The 19819-nt window shown below is 67.5% G+C and overlaps 1 protein-coding gene across 10 annotated transcripts; it reads right to left on the reverse strand.

The window, feature by feature from the left end:
• Nucleotides 1-35: 35 nt before the first annotated feature.
• On the reverse strand, nt 36-19808 carry RENBP (renin binding protein). 10 transcript variants are annotated; one of them, XM_071801279.1, is made up of 12 exons: nt 19736-19808; nt 18022-18124; nt 14291-14366; nt 12530-12605; nt 10839-11011; nt 8948-9169; nt 6093-6174; nt 5057-5268; nt 2845-2883; nt 2258-2350; nt 232-319; nt 36-147 (listed from the first exon to the last, which is right to left on the reverse strand). In XM_071801279.1, the coding sequence occupies exons 2-12, from the start codon at nt 18114-18116 to the stop codon at nt 56-58; spliced, it is 1248 nt and encodes a 415-aa protein (XP_071657380.1). In that variant the 5' UTR covers nt 18117-18124; nt 19736-19808; the 3' UTR covers nt 36-55. The 10 variants fall into 10 exon arrangements, with proteins under 10 accessions (XP_071657380.1, XP_071657379.1, XP_071657381.1 ...); XM_071801278.1 differs by lacking the exon at nt 2845-2883 and adding an exon at nt 3449-3487; XM_071801280.1 differs by lacking the exon at nt 2845-2883 and having other exon boundaries at nt 2258-2389; nt 10839-10916.
• Between the last annotated feature and the right edge of the window lie 11 nt (nt 19809-19819).

Genomic DNA, 19819 nt, shown 5'->3' on the forward strand with positions numbered 1-19819 from the left:
GAGGGCAGCGCCGCTTCCCGACCCAAAACCCGAGGTTTTTAAGCCCAAATGGAGTTTATTGGGGGGGGTCCAGGGTGTCCCCGCGCTCCAGGAGCTCCCCCAGCAGCTCCTCGCACATCATCAGCGCTCTGGCCATGTGGAAACAGCCTGGGGGGGCGGAAAAACGCGGTCCCAGTGGCTCCCAGTTTAACCAGTACCCCCCCCCCCCCACCAGGACACCCCCAGCCCCACCTTTGTAGGGCCCCCCCTTGATGGTCAAGGCCACGTTGCCCTCCCGGGTCAGGTACCCGAACCATTCGCCGTGCTCGGGGTCGCGGAACTGGGGGGAAAGGGGGGAAATGGGGGGTGGGACCCCCAAAAGGGACCCAGGCGTCCGGGGGGGTCAGATCCCCCCAAAGGGACCCAGGCGTTCGGGGGTTGGACCCCCCCAAAGGGACCCAGGCGTCCGGGGGGGTCAGACCCCCCCCAAAAAGGGACCCAGGCGTCCGGGGGTTGGACCCCCCCAAAGGGACCCAGGCGTTCGGGGGGATCAGACCCCCCCAAAGGGACCCAGGCGTTCGGGGTTGGACCCCCCCAAAGGGACCCAGGCGTTCGGGGGGGTCAGACCCCCCAAAGGGACCCAGGCGTCCGGGGGGGTCAGACCCCCCAAAGGGACCCAGGCGTTCGGGGTTGGACCCCCCCAAAGGGACCCAGGCGTCCGGGGGGATCAGACCCCCTCAAAGGGACCCAGGCGTCCGGGGGGGTCAGATCCCCCCAAAGGGACCCAGGCGTCCGGGAGCAGGGGGACCCCCCAAACATGGGGAACCCCCAACATGGGGCTCAAACATGGGGTCCCCCCAGATTGCGACCCCCAATTGCCCCCCAATCGCCCCCCAATTGCCCCCCATGGCTCCCCCCATGGCGCCCCCAATCTCCCCCCAATCACCTCCTATGGTGCCCCCATTGCGCCCCCCAATCTCCCCCCAATTGCCCCCCAATCTCCCCCCAATCTCCCCCCCATTGCGTCCCCCAATCACCTCCTATGGTGCCCCCAATTGCCCCCAATGGCACCTCCCAATTGCCCCCCAATTGCACCCCAACCACCCCCCCAATCTCCCCCCAATCTCCCCCCAATTGCCCCCCCAATTGCCCCCCCAATTGCTCCCCAATGGCGCCCCCAACTCTGCCCCCCACTGCCCCCATAGCCCCCCAGTGCCCCCACTGCCCCCCACTGCCCCCCATAGCCCCCATTGCCCCCATAGCCCCCCAGTGCCCCCATTGCCCCCATAGCCCCCATTGCCCCCATAGCCCCCATAGCCCCCATAGCCCCCCAGTGCCCCCATTGCCCCCATAGCCCCCATTGCCCCCATAGCCCCCATAGCCCCCCAGTGCCCCCATAGCCCCCATAGCCCCCATTGCCCCCATAGCCCCCATAGCCCCCCAGTGCCCCCATAGTCCCCCATAGCCCCCCAGTGCCCCCATAGCCCCCATAGCCCCCCAGTGCCCCCATAGCCCCCCATAGCCCCCATAGCCCCCATAGCCCCCCATAGCCCCCATAGCCCCCCAGTGCCCCCATAGCCCCCACTGCCCCCATAGCCCCCATTGCCCCCATAGCCCCCCAGTGCCCCCATAGCCCCCATAGCCCCCATTGCCCCCATAGCCCCCATAGCCCCCCATTGCCCCCATAGCCCCCATAGCCCCCCAGTGCCCCCATAGCCCCCATAGCCCCCATAGCCCCCATAGCCCCCATTGCCCCCATAGCCCCCCAGTGCCCCCATAGCCCCCATAGCCCCCATAGCCCCATAGCCCCCATAGCCCCCCATTGCCCCCACTGCCCCCATAGCCCCCATAGCCCCCCATAGCCCCCATAGCCCCCATAGCCCCCGTACCCCCCATAGCCCCCCATAGCCCCCATAGCCCCCCATTGCCCCCATAGCCCCCCATAGCCCCCCATAGCCCCCATAGCCCCCATAGCCCCCATAGCCCCCCACTGCCCCCATAGCCCCCATAGCCCCCATTGCCCCCATTGCCCCCCATAGCCCCCACTGCCCCCATAGCCCCCATAGCCCCCCATAGCCCCCCATAGCCCCCATAGCCCCCGTACCCCCCATAGCCCCCATAGCCCCCCATAGCCCCCATAGCCCCCATAGCCCCCATAGCCCCCCATAGCCCCCAGTGCCCCCATAGCCCCCGTACCCCCCATAGCCCCCATAGCCCCCATAGCCCCCATAGCCCCCCATAGCCCCCATAGCCCCCATAGCCCCCCAGCGCCCCCCACCTTGTCGAACAGGAAGGTCCCGACGCGCTGGAACTGACGGAGCAGCCGCGGCCGGGGCTCGAACCGCTGGGCGGCCAGGAGGGCGACCATGGCCTCCGCATGGGGCCACCACAGCTTCATGGGCCACTCCAGCTGGAAATGGGGCGAAAATGGGGCAAAAATGGGGGGAAATGGGGCCCATGGCCTCCGCATGGGGCCACCACAGCTTCATGGGCCACTCCAGCTGGAAATGGGGTGAAAATGGGGGGAAATGGGGCAAAATGGGGCCCATGGCCTCCGCATGGGGCCACCACAGCTTCATGGGCCACTCCAGCTGGAAATATGGGGGGAAATGGGGCAAAAATGGGGGGAAATGGGGCAAAATGGGGCCCATGGCCTCTGCGTGGGGCCACCACAGCTTCATGGGCCACTCCAGCTGGAAATGGGGCGAAAATGGGGCAAAAATGGGGGGAAATGGGGCAAAATGGGGCCCATGGCCTCTGCGTGGGGCCACCACAGCTTCATGGGCCATTCCAGCTGGAAATGGGGCGAAAATGGGGGGAAATGGGGCAAAATGGGGGGAAATGGGGCAAAATGGGGCCCATGGCCTCTGCGTGGGGCCACCACAGCTTCATGGGCCACTCCAGCTGGAAATGGGGCGAAAATGGGGCAAAAATGGGGGGAAATGGGGCAAAATGGGGCCCATGGCCTCTGCATGGGGCCACCACAGCTTCATGGGCCACTCCAGCTGGAAATGGGGCGAAAATGGGGGGAAATGGGGCAAAATGGGGGGAAATGGGGCAAAATGGGGCCCATGGCCTCCGCGTGGGGCCACCACAGCTTCATGGGCCATTCCAGCTGGAAATGGGGCGAAAATGGGGCAAAAATGGGGGGAAATGGGGCAAAATGGGGCCCATGGCCTCCGCGTGGGGCCACCACAGCTTCATGGGCCATTCCAGCTGGAAATGGGGCGAAAATGGGGCAAAAATGGGGGGAAATGGGGCAAAATGGGGCCCATGGCCTCCGCGTGGGGCCACCACAGCTTCATGGGCCACTCCAGCTGGAAATGGGGCGAAAATGGGGCAAAAATGGGGGGAAATGGGGCAAAATGGGGCCCATGGCCTCTGCGTGGGGCCACCACAGCTTCATGGGCCACTCCAGCTGGAAATGGGGCGAAAATGGGGGGAAATGGGGCAAAATGGGGCCCATGGCCTCTGCGTGGGGCCACCACAGCTTCATGGGCCATTCCAGCTGGAAATATGGGGGGAAATGGGGCAAAATGGGGGGAAATGGGGCAAAATGGGGCCCATGGCCTCCACGTGGGGCCACCACAGCTTCATGGGCCACTCCAGCTGGGAAAATGGGGCGAAAATGGGGGGAAATGGGGCAAAATGGGGCAAAATGGGGCCCATGGCCTCCGCATGGGGCCACCACAGCTTCATGGGCCACTCCAGCTGGGAAAATGGGGCGAAAATGGGGGGAAATGGGGCAAAATGGGGCCCATGGCCTCCGCGTGGGGCCACCACAGCTTCATGGGCCACTCCAGCTGGAAATGGGGCGAAAATGGGGCAAAAATGGGGGGAAATGGGGCAAAATGGGGCCCATGGCCTCCGCATGGGGCCACCACAGCTTCATGGGCCACTCCAGCTGGAAATGGGGCAAAAATGGGGCAAAAATGGGGGGAAATGGGGCAAAATGGGGAGGAAAGAGGGAAATGGGGAGGAGCTGAAGGAAATGGGGGGAATGGGGGAAAATTGGGAGGTAATGGGAGATGGGGGAAATGGGGTGAAATGGGGAGGAAACGGGGGGGAAATGGGGAGGAAACGGGGAGGAAATGGGACGGAAATGGGAAATGGGGCGAAATGGGGAGGTAATAGGGAGGAAATGGGGAGGCAACGGGGCGGAAATGGGGCGGAACTGGGAAATGGGGCAAAATGGGGCGAAACGGGGGAAAATGGGGAGGAAATGGGGTGGAAATGGGGTGGAAATGGGGCAGAAACGGGGTGGAAATGGAGAGGAAATGGGGTGGAAACGGGGCGGAAATGGGAAATGGGGCAAAATGGGGTGAAACGGGGGGGAAATGGGGAGGAAACGGGGTGGAAACGGGGCGGAAATGGGAAATGGGGCAAAATGGGGCGAAACGGGGGGGAATGGGGAGGAAATGGGGCGGAAATGGGGAGGAAACGGGGAGGAAATGGGGTGGAAACGGGGCGGAAATGGGAAATGGGGCAAAATGGGGCGAAACGGGGAGGGAAATGGGGAGGAAACGGGGTGGAAATGGGGCGGAAATGGAGAGGAAATGGGGTGGAAACGGGGTGTAAATGGGAAATGGGGCAAAATGGGACGAAACGGGACGAAACGGGGAGGAAATGGGGTGGAAATGGTGCGGAAATGGGGAGGAAACGGAGAGGAAATGGGGTGGAAACGGGGTGTAAATGGGAAATGGGGCAAAATGGGACGAAACGGGACGAAACGGGGAGGAAATGGGGTGGAAATGGTGCGGAAATGGGGAGGAAACGGGGAGGAAATGGGGTGGAAACGGGGCGGAAATGGGAAATGGGGCGAAATGGGGTGAAACGGGGGGGAAATGGGGAGAAAACGGGGTGGAAATGGTGCGGAAATGGGGAGGAAACGGGGAGGAAATGGGGTGGAAACGGGGTGTAAATGGGAAATGGGGCAAAATGGGGCGAAACGGGGGGGAAGTGAGGCGGAAACGGGGGGGAAGTGAGGCGGAAACGGGGGGGAAGTGAGGCGGAAATGGGGCGGAAGTGAGGCGGAAATGGGGCGGAAGTGGGCGGAAATGGGTCGGAAATGGGTCACCTGTGTGGGGCAGAGCCCGTCGGCGTCCAGGAAGGCGAAGAGGCCCCCGTGCTGTGGGTCCCAGCCCCACTGCAGCGGCCGCTCCACCAGGGCGGCCACCGCGCGCGCCCCCAGCGCCCCCAGCGCCCCCAGCGCCCCCGGCGCCCCCGGCGCCCCCGCCCCACGGCGGGCGCAGAACTGCAGCAGCAGCCACCCCCCCTCCAGGGCGTGACCTGTGGGGCAACGGAGGGGTCGTCACGTGTGGGTCAACGGGTGGGGCAGGGGATGGGTCAGTGGGGTCTATGGGAGTCAGTGGGGGTCAGTGGGGATCAGTGGGGGTCAGTGGGGGTCAGTGGGGGTCAATGGGGTCCATGGGGGTCAATGGGGTCAATGGGGGTCAATGGGGGTGAATGGGGATCAATGGGGGTCAATGGGGTCAATGGGGGTGAATGGGGATCAATGGGGTCAGTGGGGATCAATGGGGTCAATGGGGGTGAATGGGGATCAATGGGGGTCAGTGGGGTGAATGGGGGTCAATGGGGGCCAATGGGGGTTAACTGGGGGATCAGTGGGAATCAGTGGGGGTCAATGGGGGTCAATGGGGTCAATGGGGGTCAGTGGGGGTCAATGGGGTCAATGGGGGTCAGTGGGGTCAATGGGGGTCAGTGGGGATCAATGGGGTCAGTGGGGTCAATGGGGGTCAATGGGGGTCAGTGGGGGTCACTGGGGTTTAACTGGGGGATCAGTGGGGATCAGTGGGGTCAATGGGGGTCAATGGGGTCAATGGGGGTCAATGGGGGTCAGTGGGGGTCAATGGGGGTTAACTGGGGGATCAATGGAGGTCAATGGGGGTCAGTGGGGGTCAATGGGGGTCAATGGAGGTGAATGGGGGTCAATGGGGATCAGTGGGGGTCAATGGGGGTTAACTGGGGGATCAATGGGGATCAATGGGGGTCAATGGGGTCAATGGGGTCAATGGGGGTCAATGGGGTCAGTGGGGGTCAATGGGGGTCAATGGGGGGTCCCCGGGGTCAGTGGGTGAGGCCCCCCCGCTCACCGGGGTTCATCAGCCGCCCCTCGCTGCCCCCCAGCTCCTGGCCCTCGGGGCTCACGTTCTCCAGCACCACCTGGTCCCCCCGCTGCTCGGGGAATGGGGGCACAGGGGGTTTGGGGGGGGCATGGAATGGGGGGGGGCACAGGGGGTTGGGGGGCACAGGGGGTTGGGGGGCACAGGGGGTGGGGGGCACAGGGGGTTGGGGGGCATGGAATGGGGGGGGGGCACAGGGGGTTGGGGGGGCATGGAATGGGGGGGGGGCACAGGGGGTTGGGGGGCACAGGGGGTTGGGGGCATGGAATGGTTGGGGGGCACAGGGGGTTGGGGGGGCATGGAATGGGGGGGGGGCACAGGGGGTTGGGGGGGCATGGAATGGGGGGGGGGGCACAAGGGGTTGGGGGGCACAGGGGGTTGGGGGGGCATGGAATGGGGGGGGGGGCACAGGGGGTTGGGGGGGCACAAGGGGTTGGGGGGCACAGGGGGTTGGGGGGGCATGGAATGGGGGGGGGGGCACAAGGGGTTGGGGGGCACAGGGGGTTGGGGGGCATGGAATGGGGGGGGGGCACAGGGGGTTGGGGGGCACAGGGGGTTGGGGGGCACAGGGGGTTGGGGGGGCATGGAATGGGGGGGGGGCACAGGGGGTTGGGGGGGCACAAGGGGTTGGGGGGCACAGGGGGTTGGGGGGCATGGAATGGGGGGGGGGCACAGGGGGTTGGGGGGCACAGGGGGTTGGGGGGCACAGGGGGTTGGGGGGGCATGGAATGGGGGGGGGGGCACAGGGGGTTGGGGGGCACAGGGGGTTGGGGGGGCATGGAATGGGGGGGGGGGCACAAGGGGTTGGGGGGCACAGGGGGTTGGGGGGGCATGGAATGGGGGGGGGGGCACAAGGGGTTGGGGGGCACAGGGGGTTGGGGGGCATGGAATGGGGGGGGGGCACAGGGGGTTGGGGGGCACAGGGGGTTGGGGGGCACAGGGGGTTGGGGGGGCATGGAATGGGGGGGGGGCACAGGGGGTTGGGGGGCACAGGGGGTTGGGGGGCACAGGGGGTTGGGGGGCACAGGGGGTTGGGGGGGCATGGAATGGGGGGGGGGCACAGGGGGTTGGGGGGCACAGGGGGTTGGGGGGCACAGGGGGTTGGGGGCATGGAATGGGGGGGGGGCACAGGGGTTGGGGGGCATGAAATGGGGGGGGGCACAGGGGGTGGGGGGCATGGAATGGGGGGGGCACAGGGGGTTGGGGGGCACAGGGGGTTGGGGGGGCACAGGGGGTTGGGGGGGCACAGGGGGTTGGGGGGCACAGGGGGTTTGGGGGGCATGGAATGGTGGGGGGCACAGGGGGCTGGGGGGGGCATGGAAATGGGGGGGGGCACAGGGGGTTGGGGGGGCATGGAATGGGGGGGGCACAGGGGGTTGGGGGGGGCATGGAAATGGGGGGGGGCACAGGGGGTTGGGGGGGCATGGAATGGGGGGGGCACAGGGGGTTGGGGGGCACAGGGGGTTGGGGGGGCACAGGGGGTTGGGGGGGCACAGGGGGTTGGGGGGCACAGGGGGTTGGGGGGGCATGGAATGGGGGGGGGCACAGGGGGTTGGGGGGCACAGGGGGTTTGGGGGGCACAGGGGGTTTGGGGGGCACAGGGGGTTGGGGGGCACAGGGGGTTTGGGGGGCACAGGGGGTTTGGGGGGCATGGAATGGGGGGGGGCACAGGGGGTTGGGGGGCACAGAATGGTGGGGGGCACAGGGGGTTGGGGGGGCACAGGGGGTTGGGGGGCACAGGGGGTTTGGGGGGCATGGAATGGGGGGGGGCACAGGGGGTTGGGGGGCACAGAATGGTGGGGGGCACAGGGGGTTGGGGGGGCACAGGGGGTTGGGGGGGCACAGGGGGTTTGGGGCATGGAATGGGGGGGGGCACAGGGGTTGGGGGGTCTGGGGGTGTTTTGGGGTCCCGGGGGGGTTGGGGTGGGGGGGGTCCTGGGGTGCCCCAGGGGGGTTGGGGGGTCTGGGGGTGTTTTGGGGTCCCGGGGGGGTTGGGGTGGGGGGGGTTGGGGGTCCAAAGGGGTTTGGGGGGGTCCCAGGGGGTTTGGGGTGGGGGGGTCCTGGGGGGTCCCGGGGGGGTTGGGGGGTCTGGGGGTGTTTTGGGGTCCCGGGGGGTTTTGGGGTCCCAGGGGGTCCCGGGGGGTTGGGGGGTCCGGGGGGGTTTTGGGGTCCCGGGGGGTTGGGGGTTCCCGGGGGGGTTTTGGGGTCCCGGGGGGTCCCGGGGGGTCCCGGGGGGTTGGGGAGTCCGGGGGGGTTTTGGGGTCCCGGGGGGTTTTGGGGTCCCGGGGGGGTTTTGGGGTCCCGGGGGGTCCCGGGGGGTCCCGGGGGGGTTTTGGGGTCCCGGGGGGTCCCGGGGGGGTTTTGGGGTCCCAGGGGGGTTTTGGGGTCCCGGGGGGTCCCGGGGGGTTGGGGGTTCCCGGGGGGGTTTTGGGGTCCCGGGGGGTCCTGGGGGGTCCCGGGGGGTTTTGGGGTCCCGGGGGGTTTTGGGGTCCCGGGGGGTCCCGGGGGGTTGGGTGGTCCGGGGGGGTTTTGGGGTCCCGGGGGAGTCCCGGGGGGTCCCGGGGGGTTGGGGGGTCCCAGGGGGGTCCCGGGGGGTCCCGGGGGGTTTTGGGGTCCCGGGGGGTCCTGGGGGGTTGGGGGGTCCGGGGGGGTTTTGGGGTCCCGGGGGTCCCGGGGGGTCCCGGGGGGTTGGGGGGTCCTGGGGTGTTTTGGGGTCCCGGGGGGTTGGGGGTCCCCGGGGTGTTTTGGGGTCCCGGGGGTGTTTTGGGGTCCCGGGGGGTCCCGGGGGGTTGGGGGTCCCGGGGGGTTGGGGGTCCCGGGGGTACCTGCAGGTGCAGCAGGAGGCGCTGCGCCCCCCATTCGGCCACGGCCTCGATCTGGGGGTCCCCGCCCCCCCCCTCCAGCAGCTGCAGCCCCAGCGCCAGCAGCATCATGGGGACCCCGAAGCTCTGCCGGGGGGGGCACCCGGGCACGCGGGGGGGGCCCCACTCCTGGGGGGCCCCGCGCACCCAGCCCCACACGGCCAGCACCCACTGGCGCGCCTCCGCCTGCAGGGGGCGCCGCCGCTGAGCGCCGCTTGTGGGGGCCATGGGGGCCATGGGGGGTATGGGGGGTAAGGGGGTGTGGGGGGTATGGGGGGTTATGGGGGGTATGGGGGGTATGGGGGGTATGGGGGATATGGGGGCTATGGGGGGTATGGGGGGTATGGGGGCTATGGGGGGTATGGGGGGTATGGGGGGCTATGGGGGGTATGGGGGGTATGGGGGCTCTGGGGGGTATGGGGGGTATGGGGGGCTATGGGGGCTATGGGGGGTATGGGGGGTATGGGGGCTCTGGGGGGTATGGGGGGTATGGGGGGTACGGGGGGTACGGGGGCTATGGGGGGTATGGGGGGTATGGGGGGCTATGGGGGTATGGGGGGTATGGGGGGCTATGGGGGGTATGGGGGGTATGGGGGCTATGGGGGTATGGGGGGTATGGGGGGTATGGGGGTATGGGGGGTATGGGGGGTATGGGGGGTATGGGGGCTATGGGGGGTATGGGGGGTATGGGGGCTATGGGGGGTATGGGGGGTATGGGGGCTATGGGGGGTATGGGGGGTATGGGGGCTATGGGGGGTATGGGGGGTACGGGGGGTACGGGGGTACGGGGGGTATGGGGGGTATGGGGGGTATGGGGGGTATGGGGGGTACGGGGGGTATGGGGGGTATGGGGGGTATGGGGGGTACGGGGGGTACGGGGGGCTATGGGGGGCACTTATGGGGGGTTATGGGGGCCTATGAGAGGCTATGGGGAGATTATGGGGGGCACTTATGGGGGGGCTACGGGGGGCTATGGGGGGGCTATGGGGGGCAATTATGGGGGGCTATGGGGGGACTATGAGGGGTACTTATGGAGGGGCACTTATGGGGGGCTATGGGGGGCTATGGGGGGCTATGGGGGGCACTTATGGGGGGCTATGGGGGGCACTTATGGGGGCTATGGGGGGGCACTTATGACCCCATTGCCCCCAATGTCCCCATAGCCCCCCAATGTCCCCATTGCCCCCATCACCCCCATCACCCCCAATGTCCCCATCGCCCCCCATGCCCCCATCGCCCCCCACGTCCCCATCACCCCCAATGTCCCCATCGCCCCCCATGTCCCCATCGCCCCCATCACCCCCATCACCCCCATTGCCCCCATCACCCCCAATGTCCCCATCGCCCCCCACATCCCCATCGCCCCCAATGCCCCCATCACCCCCAATGTCCCCATCACCCCCCATGTCCCCATCGCCCCCCATGTCCCCATCGCCCCCCATGCCCCCATCGCCCCCAATGTCCCCATCGCCCCCATCACCCCCATCACCCCCATTGCCCCCATCACCCCCATCACCCCCAATGTCCCCATTGCCCCCCATTGCCCCCATCACCCCCAATGTCCCCATCGCCCCCCATGTCCCCATCGCCCCCATCACCCCCATCGCCCCCATTGCCCCCATCACCCCCAATGTCCCCATTGCCCCCAATGCCCCCATCGCCCCCATCACCCCCATCGCCCCCCACGTCCCCATCACCCCCAATGTCCCCATCACCCCCCACGTCCCCATCACCCCCAATGTCCCCATCGCCCCCCACGTCCCCATCACCCCCAATGCCCCCATCACCCCCAATGCCCCCATCGCCCCCAATGTCCCCATCGCCCCCCACGCCCCCCGTGTCCCCGCGTCCTCACGCGGTAGCGCGCTTCCCCCGTCGCCCGCCCCAGCTCGTCCAGCCCCATAGCGCAGAAGAGCTCGCTGTAGGGCGCCCTCTGCAGGCGCAGGGGGGTCCCGGCACGGGACAGCGCGAACGCCACGCGGGGGGAGCCCGGGCGGAGCCGCGCGCAGCGCAGCAGGAACTCCCCCGCTGCCCGAACGGGCCGGAAGGGAGCAGGAAGTCAGCAGGAAGTGAGGCGGAAGTGAGGCGGAAGTGAGGGGGAATGAGGGGGAATGAGGGGGAATGACGGGGAATGATGGGGAATGAGGGGAAATGATGGGGAAGTGACAGGAAGTGAGGCGGAAGTGAGGGGGAAGTGAGGCGGAAGTGAGGCGGAAGTGAGGGGGAAGTGAGAGGGAATGAGGGGGAATGATGGGAAATGATGGGAAATGAGGGGAAATGATGGGAAATGAGGGGAAATGATGAGGAAGTGATAGGAAGTGAGGCGGAAGTGAGGGGGAAGTGAGGCGGAAGTGAGGCGGAAGTGAGGGGGAAGTGAGAGGGAATGAGGGGGAATGATGGGGAATGAGGGGAAATGAGGGGAAATGATGGGGAAGTGACAGGAAGTGAGGCGGAAGTGAGGAGGAAGTGAGGGGGAATGAGGGGGAATGAGTGGGAGTGAGGGGGAATGATGGGGAATGATGGGGAAATGATGGGGAAGTGACAGGAAGTGAGCAGGAAGTGAGGCGGAAGTGAGGGGGAATGAGAGGGAATGAGGGGGAATGATGGGGACCCAGCCCCCCAGAAAACCCCAAATCCCCCCAATTTCTCCCAAATCCACCAAATGCCCCTCCCCCAGAGCCCCCCAAGCCCCCCCCACCCCCCCAAACCCCCCAAAACCCCATTGACCCCAAACCCCCCTGAACCCCCAAAACCCCCTGAACCCCAAACCCCCATTGACCCCAAACCCCCATTGACCCCAAACCACCCTGAACCCCCAAACCCCCCTGAACCCCCATTGACCCCCAAACCCCATTGACCCCCACACCCCCCATTGACCCCCCCAAACCCCATTGACCCCAAACCCCCCTGAACCCCCAAAACCCCCATGGACCCCCAAACCCCCATTGACCCCAAACCACCCTGAACCCCCAAACCCCATTGACCCCCAAACCCCCCTGAATCCCCCATTGACCCCAAACCCCATTGACCCCCAAACCCCCCTGAATCCCCCATTGACCCCAAACCCCATTGACCCCCAAACCCCCCTGAATCCCCCATTGACCCCCAAACCCCATTGACCCCCAAACCCCCCTGAATCCCCCATTGACCCCAAACCCCATTGACCCCCAAACCCCCCTGAATCCCCCATTGACCCCAAACCCCATTGGCCCCCAAACCCCCCTGAATCCCCCATTGACCCCCAAACCCCATTGACCCCCAAACCCCCCTGAATCCCCCATTGACCCCAAACCCCATTGACCCCCAAACCCCCCTGAATCCCCCATTGACCCCAAACCCCATTGACCCCCAAACCCCCCTGAATCCCCCATTGACCCCCAAACCCCATTGGCCCCCAAACCCCATTGACCCCCAAACCGCCCTGAACCCCCAAACCCCCATTGACCCCCAAACCCCCATTGACCCCAAACCCCATTGACCCCCAAACCCCCCTGAACCCCCAAACCCCCAAAATGCCCCAAACCCCCCAAAATGCCCCAAACCCACCGGCTCTGGCCGCCTCCAGCAGCTCCGGGCGCCGGAACCGCGGGAACGTCCGGTAGAGCCGGGAATAGACCCAGATCTATGGGGCAGGGGGGGTCAGGGGACCCAGGCGTCCGGGCCCCACACCCACCCATTGGGAACAGACCCAGATCTATGGGGCAGGGGGGGTCAGGGGACCCAGGCGTCCGGGCCCCACACCCACCCATTGGGAACAGACCCAGATCTATGGGGCAGGGGTCAGGGGACCCAGGCGTCCGGGCCCCACACCCACCCATTGGGAATAGACCCAGATCTATGGGGCAGGGGGGACCCCCAGAGGGACCCAGGCGTCCGGGCCCCACACCCACCCATTGGGAACAGACCCAGATCTATGGGGCAGGGGGGGTCAGGGGACCCAGGCGTCCAGGCCCCACACCCACCCATTGGGAATAGACCCAGATCTATGGGGCAGGGGTCAGGGGACCCAGGCGTCCGGGCCCCACACCCACCCATTGGGAACAGACCCAGATCTATGGGGCAGGGGGGGTTAGGGGACCCAGGCGTCCGGGCCCCACACCCACCCATAGGGAACAGACCCAGATCTATGGGGCAGGGGTCAGGGGACCCAGGCGTCCGGGCCCCACACCCACCCATTGGGAACAGACCCAGATCTATGGGGCAGGGGTCAGGGGACCCAGGCGTCCGGGCCCCACACCCACCAACTGTGAATAGACCCAGACTTGGGGGTCAGAGGGGTCGGGGGGACCCACAGAGGGACCCAGGCATCCGGGCCCCACACCCACCCATTGGGAACAGACCCAGATCTATGGGGCAGGGGGGGTCAGGGGACCCAGGCGTCCGGGCCCCACACCCACCCATTGGGAATAGACCCAGATCTATGGGGCAGGGGTCAGGGGACCCAGGCGTCCGGGCCCCACACCCACCCATTGGGAACAGACCCAGATCTATGGGGCAGGGGGGGTTAGGGGACCCAGGCGTCCGGGCCCCACACCCACCCATAGGGAACAGACCCAGATCTATGGGGCAGGGGTCAGGGGACCCAGGCGTCCGGGCCCCACACCCACCCATTGGGAACAGACCCAGATCTATGGGGCAGGGGGGGTTAGGGGACCCAGGCGTCCGGGCCCCACACCCACCCATAGGGAACAGACCCAGATCTATGGGGCAGGGGTCAGGGGACCCAGGCGTCCGGGCCCCACACCCACCCATTGGGAACAGACCCAGATCTATGGGGCAGGGGTCAGGGGACCCAGGCGTCCGGGCCCCACACCCACCCATTGGGAACAGACCCAGATCTATGGGGCAGGGGTCAGGGGACCCAGGCGTCCGGGCCCCACACCCACCAACTGTGAATAGACCCAGACTTGGGGGTCAGAGGGGTCGGGGGGACCCACAGAGGGACCCAGGCATCCGGGCCCCACACCCACCCGTTGGGAATAGACCCAGATCTATGGGGCAAGGGGGTCTGGGGGGACCCCCAGAGGGACCCAGGCGTCCGGGCGCCACGGCTGCCCCACGGCTGCCCCACAACTGCCCCACAGCCGCCCCACGGCCGCCCCACGGCCGCCCCACGGCTGCCCCACTGCTGCCCCACAGCTGCCCCACGGCTGCCCCACGGCTGCCCCACAGCCGCCCCACGGCCGCCCCACGGCCGCCCCACGGCTGCCCCACAGCTGCCCCACAGCCGCCCCACGGCCGCCCCACGGCTGCCCCACGGCCGCCCCACAGCTGCCCCACAACTGCCCCACGGCCGCCCCACGGCACCTGCCGGCCCTGCATCCACACGTATTTGGTGTCGTCGTAGACGCTGCCGTCGCGGCTCAGGCACGAGAAGAACCCACTGGGGGGGCAGGGGGGGCAGGGGGTCAGGGGGGGTCAGTGGGGGGTTTGGGGGTTCAGGGGGGTTGGGGGTCAATGGGGGTTTGGGGGTTGGGGGGGTTGGGGGTCAATGGGGGGTTTGGGGGTTCGGGGGGGTTGGGGTCAATGGGGGTTTGGGGGTTCGGGGGGTTGGGGGTCAATGGGGGTTTGGGGGTTCGGGGGGGTTGGGGGTCAGTGGGGGTTTGGGGGTTCGGGGGGGTTGGGGTCAATGGGGGTTTGGGGGTTCAGGGGGGTTGGGGGTCAGTGGGGGTTTGGGGGTTCAGGGGGGTTGGGGGTCAATGGGGGTTTGGGGGTTCGGGGGGGTTGGGGGTCAATGGGGGTTTGGGGGTTCGGGGGGGTTGGGGGTCAGTGGGGGGTTTGGGGGTTCGGGGGGGTTGGGGGGGTCAATGGGGGGGTTGGGGGTTCGGGGGGGTTGGGGTCAATGGGGGTTTGGGGGTTCGGGGGGGTTGGGGGTCAATGGGGGGTTTGGGGGTTCGGGGGGGTTGGGGTCAGTGGGGGGTTTGGGGGTTCGGGGGGGTTGGGGGTCAATGGGGGGTTTGGGGGTTCGGGGGGGTTGGGGTCAGTGGGGGGTTTGGGGGTTCGGGGGGGTTGGGGGTCAGTGGGGGTTTGGGGGTTGGGGGGGGTCAGTGGGGGGTTTGGGGGTTCGGGGGGGTTGGGGGTCAATGGGGGGTTTGGGGGTTCGGGGGGGTTGGGGGTCAGTGGGGGGTTTGGGGGTTCGGGGGGTTGGGGGTCAATGGGGGTTTGGGGGTTCGGGGGGGTTGGGGTCAGTGGGGGGTTTGGGGGTTCGGGGGGGTTGGGGGTCAATGGGGGGTTTGGGGGTTCGGGGGGTTGGGGGTCAATGGGGGTTTGGGGGTTCGGGGGGTTGGGGGTCAATGGGGGTTTCGGGGTTCAGGGGGGTTGGGGGTCAATGGGGGGTTTGGGGGTTCGGGGGGGTTGGGGGTCAGTGGGGGTTTGGGGGTTCGGGGGGTTGGGGGTCAATGGGGGGTTTGGGGGTTCGGGGGGGTTGGGGGTCAATGGGGGTTTGGGGGTTCGGGGGGGTTGGGGGTCAATGGGGGGTTTGGGGGTTCGGGGGGGTTGGGGGTCAGTGGGGGTTTGGGGGTTGGGGGGGTTGGGGGTCAATGGGGGTTTGGGGGTTCGGGGGGTTGGGGGTCAATGGGGGGTTTGGGGGTTCGGGGGGGTTGGGGGTCAATGGGGGTTTGGGGGTTCGGGGGGTTGGGGGTCAATGGGGGTTTGGGGGTTCGGGGGGTTGGGGGGTCAATGGGGGGTTTGGGGGTTCGGGGGGGTTGGGGGTCAATGGGGGGTTTGGGGGTTCGGGGGGTTGGGGGTCAATGGGGGTTTGGGGGTTCGGGGGGTTGGGGGTCAATGGGGGTTTCGGGGTTCAGGGGGGTTGGGGGTCAATGGGGGGTTTGGGGGTTCGGGGGGGGTTGGGGGTCAATGGGGGTTTGGGGGTTCGGGGGGTTGGGGTCAGTGGGGGTTTGGGGGTTCGGGGGGGTTGGGGTCAGTGGGGGGTTTGGGGGTTCGGGGGGGTTGGGGGTCAATGGGGGGTTTGGGGGTTCGGGGGGGTTGGGGTCAGTGGGGGGTTTGGGGGTTCGGGGGGGTTGGGGGTCAATGGGGGGTTTGGGGGTTCGGGGGGGTTGGGGTCAGTGGGGGGTTTGGGGGTTCGGGGGGGTTGGGGGTCAATGGGGGGTTTGGGGGTTCGGGGTGGTTGGGGGTCAATGGGGGTTTGGGGGTTCGGGGGGGTTGGGGGTCAATGGGGGTTTGGGGGTTCGGGGGGGTTGGGGTCAGTGGGGGGTTTGGGGGTTCGGGGGGGTTGGGGGTCAATGGGGGGTTTGGGGGTTCGGGGGGGTTGGGGGTCAGTGGGGGGTTTGGGGGTTCGGGGGGGTTGGGGGTCAATGGGGGGTTTGGGGGTTCGGGGGGGTTGGGGGTCAATGGGGGTTTGGGGGTTCGGGGGGGTTGGGGGTCAATGGGGGGTTTGGGGGTTCGGGGGGGTTGGGGGTCAATGGGGGGTTTGGGGGTTCGGGGGGGTTGGGGGTCAATGGGGGTTTGGGGGTTCGGGGGGGTTGGGGGTCAATGGGGGGTTTGGGGGTTCGGGGGGGTTGGGGGTCAATGGGGGTTTGGGGGTTTGGGGGGGTTGGGGGTCCCAGGGGGGTTTGGGGGTCCCAAGGTGTTTTGGGGGGGTCTGGGGAGGTTTTGGGGCCCCAGTGGGGTCAATGGGGCTCAGGGGGGTTTTGGGGGTTCAATGGGGGTCAGGGGGGCTCAGGGGGGGTTTGGGGGTTCAATGGGGGTCAGGGGGGTTTAGGGGGTTCAATGGGGTTCAATGGGGGTCAGGGGGGTTTTGGGGGTTCAATGGGGTTCAATGGGGGTCAGTGGGGCTCAGGGGGGCTCAGGGGGGTTCAGGGGGGTTCAATGGGGGTCAATGGGGCTCAGGGGGGTTTTGGGGGTTCAATGGGGGTCAATGGGGCTCAGGGGGGTTTTGGGGGTTCAATGGGGGTCAGGGGGGCTCAGGGGGGTTTTGGGGGTTCAATGGGGGTCAATGGGGGTCAGGGGGGTTTGGGGGTTCAATGGGGTTCAATGGGGGTCAGTGGGGCTCAGGGGGGCTCAGGGGGGTTCAGGGGGGTTCAATGGGGGTCAATGGGGCTCAGGGGGGTTTGGGGGATCAATGGGGGTCAGTGGGGGTCAGGGGGGTTTGGGGGTTCAATGGGGGTCAATGGGGCTCAGGGGGGTTTTGGGGGTTCAATGGGGGTCAGGGGGGCTCAGGGGGGTTTTGGGGGTTCAATGGGGGTCAGGGGGGCTCAGGGGGGTTTTGGGGGTTCAATGGGGGTCAGGGGGGCTCAGGGGGGTTTTGGGGGTTCAATGGGGGTCAATGGGGCTCAGGGGGGGTTTGGGGGTTCAATGGGGGTCAATGGGGGTCAGGGGGGTTTGGGGGTTCAATGGGGATCAATGGGGCTCAGGGGGGTTTAGGGGGTTCAATGGGGGTCAATGGGGCTCAGGGGGGTTTAGGGGGTTCAATGGGGGTCAATGGGGGTCAGGGGGGTTTTGGGGGTTCAATGGGGGTCAATGGGGGTCAGGGGGGTTTTGGGGGTTCAATGGGGGTCAGTGGGGGTCAGGGGGGTTTAGGGGGTTCAATGGGGTTCAATGGGGGTCAGTGGGGGTCAGGGGGGGTTTGGGGGTTCAATGGGGGTCAGGGGGGCTCAGGGGGGGTTTGGGGGATCAATGGGGGTCAGGGGGGCTCAGGGGGGGTTTGGGGGTTCAATGGGGGTCAATGGGGCTCAGGGGGGTTTGGGGGTTCAATGGGGGTCAGGGGGGCTCAGGGGGGTTTGGGGGTTCAATGGGGGTCAATGGGGGTCAGGGGGGTTTGGGGGTTCAATGGGGATCAGGGGGGCTCAGGGGGGGTTTGGGGGTTCAATGGGGGTCGGGGGGCTCAGGGGGGGTTTGGGGGTTCAGGGGGGTTCAATGGGGGTCAGTGGGGCTCAGGGGGGTTTTGGGGGTTCAATGGGGGTCAGGGGGGCTCAGGGGGGTTTTGGGGGTTCAATGGGGGTCAGGGGGGTCTGGGGGGGTCTGGGGGTTCAATGGGGGTCAGGGGGGTCTGGGGGGGTCTGGGGGGGTTTTGGGGTCACCCGTGCTCGGGGTCGTGCGAGTGCCGCTCCCAGAACCCCAGCGTCTCATCCAGCGCGGCCGCCACGCGCTCGCGCCACTCGCTCAGGGACACCATGGGGCTCGCTATGGGGCACAGACCCACACATCACCGTGGGAACCCACTGAGACCCACGGGAACCCCCCCAGCCCCATAGATCCCCGCCACTCGCTCAGGGACGCCATGGGGCTCGCTATGGGGCACAGACCCACACATCACCACGGGAACCCCCCCAGCCCCATAGAGACCCATGGGAACCCCCCCAGCCCCATAGATCCCCGCCACTCGCTCAGGGACGCCATGGGGCTCGCTATGGGGCACAGACCCACACATCACCACGGGAACCCATAGAGACTCATGGGAACCCATAGAGACCCATGGGAACCCCCCAGCCCCATAGATCCCCGCCACTCGCTCAGCGACGCCATGGGGCTGGCTGTGGGGCACAGACCCACACATCACCGTGGGAACCCACTGAGACCCATGGGAACCCCCCCAGCCCCATAGAGACCCACGGGAACCCCCCCAGCCCCATAGATCCCCGCCACTCGCTCAGCGACGCCATGGGGCTGGCTGTGGGGCACAGACCCACACATCACCGTGGGAACCCACTGAGACCCATGGGAACCCCCCCAGCCCCATAGAGACCCACGGGAACCCCCCCAGCCCCATAGATCCCCGCCACTCGCTCAGCGACGCCATGGGGCTGGCTATGGGGCACAGACCCACACATCACCGTGGGAACCCCCCAGCCCCATAGAGACCCATGGGAACCCACTGAGACCCATGGGAACCCCCCCAGCCCCATAGATCCCCGCCACTCGCTCAGCGACGCCATGGGGCTGGCTATGGGGCACAGACCCACACATCACCACGGGAACCCATAGAGACCCATGGGAACCCATAGAGACCCATGGGAACCCCCCAGCCCCATAGATCCCCGCCACTCGCTCAGCGACGCCATGGGGCTGGCTATGGGGCACAGACCCACTGAGACCCATGGGAACCCATAGAGACCCATGGGAACCCACAGAGACCCATGGAACCCATAGAGACCCATGGGAACCCCCCAGCCCCACAGAGACCCATGGGAACCCATAGAGCCCCACGGGAACCCCCCCAGCCCCATAGATCCCCTCTACTCACTCAATGACACCATGGGGCTCGCTATGGGGCACAGACCCACACATCACCGTGGGAACCCCCCCAGCCCCACAGAGCCCCATGGGAACCCATAGAATGAGAACCCCCAGCCCCACAGATGTTCTATGGGTCCCCCCTGCCCCACAGATCGTCCATGGCACCCCCCAGCCCCACTGATCATCTATGGGGCCCCAACAACCCCCCCAGCCCCACAGATCGTCCATGGGACCCCCCTGTACCCCCAGCCCCACAGATCATCTATAGGACCCCCAGCCCCACAGGTCACCCATGGGGCCCCCCCAGCCCCACAGATGTTCCATGGGACCCCCCATACCCCCCCAGCCCCACAGATCGCTCATGGGACCCCCCCCAGCCCCACAGATCTTCTATGGGACCCCCCCCTGCCCCACAGATCTTCTATGGGGTCCCAACACCCCCCCCAGCCCCACAGCCGCTCTATGGGTCCCCCCACCCCCCCCAGCCCCACATCCGCCCCCCGGGACCCCCCTGTCCCCCCCAAAAACGCCCCCGATCCCCCCCTCCCCCCACCTCACCCTCTGCCCCGTCACGAGACCCTGCGCGCCGGGCCACGCCCACTTCCTCCTTCACCCCGCCCACTTCCCAGGCCACGCCCACTT

Source organism: Patagioenas fasciata, chromosome 36 (genome assembly GCF_037038585.1).
Source record: "Patagioenas fasciata isolate bPatFas1 chromosome 36, bPatFas1.hap1, whole genome shotgun sequence".
Lineage (NCBI taxonomy): Eukaryota > Metazoa > Chordata > Aves > Columbiformes > Columbidae > Patagioenas > Patagioenas fasciata.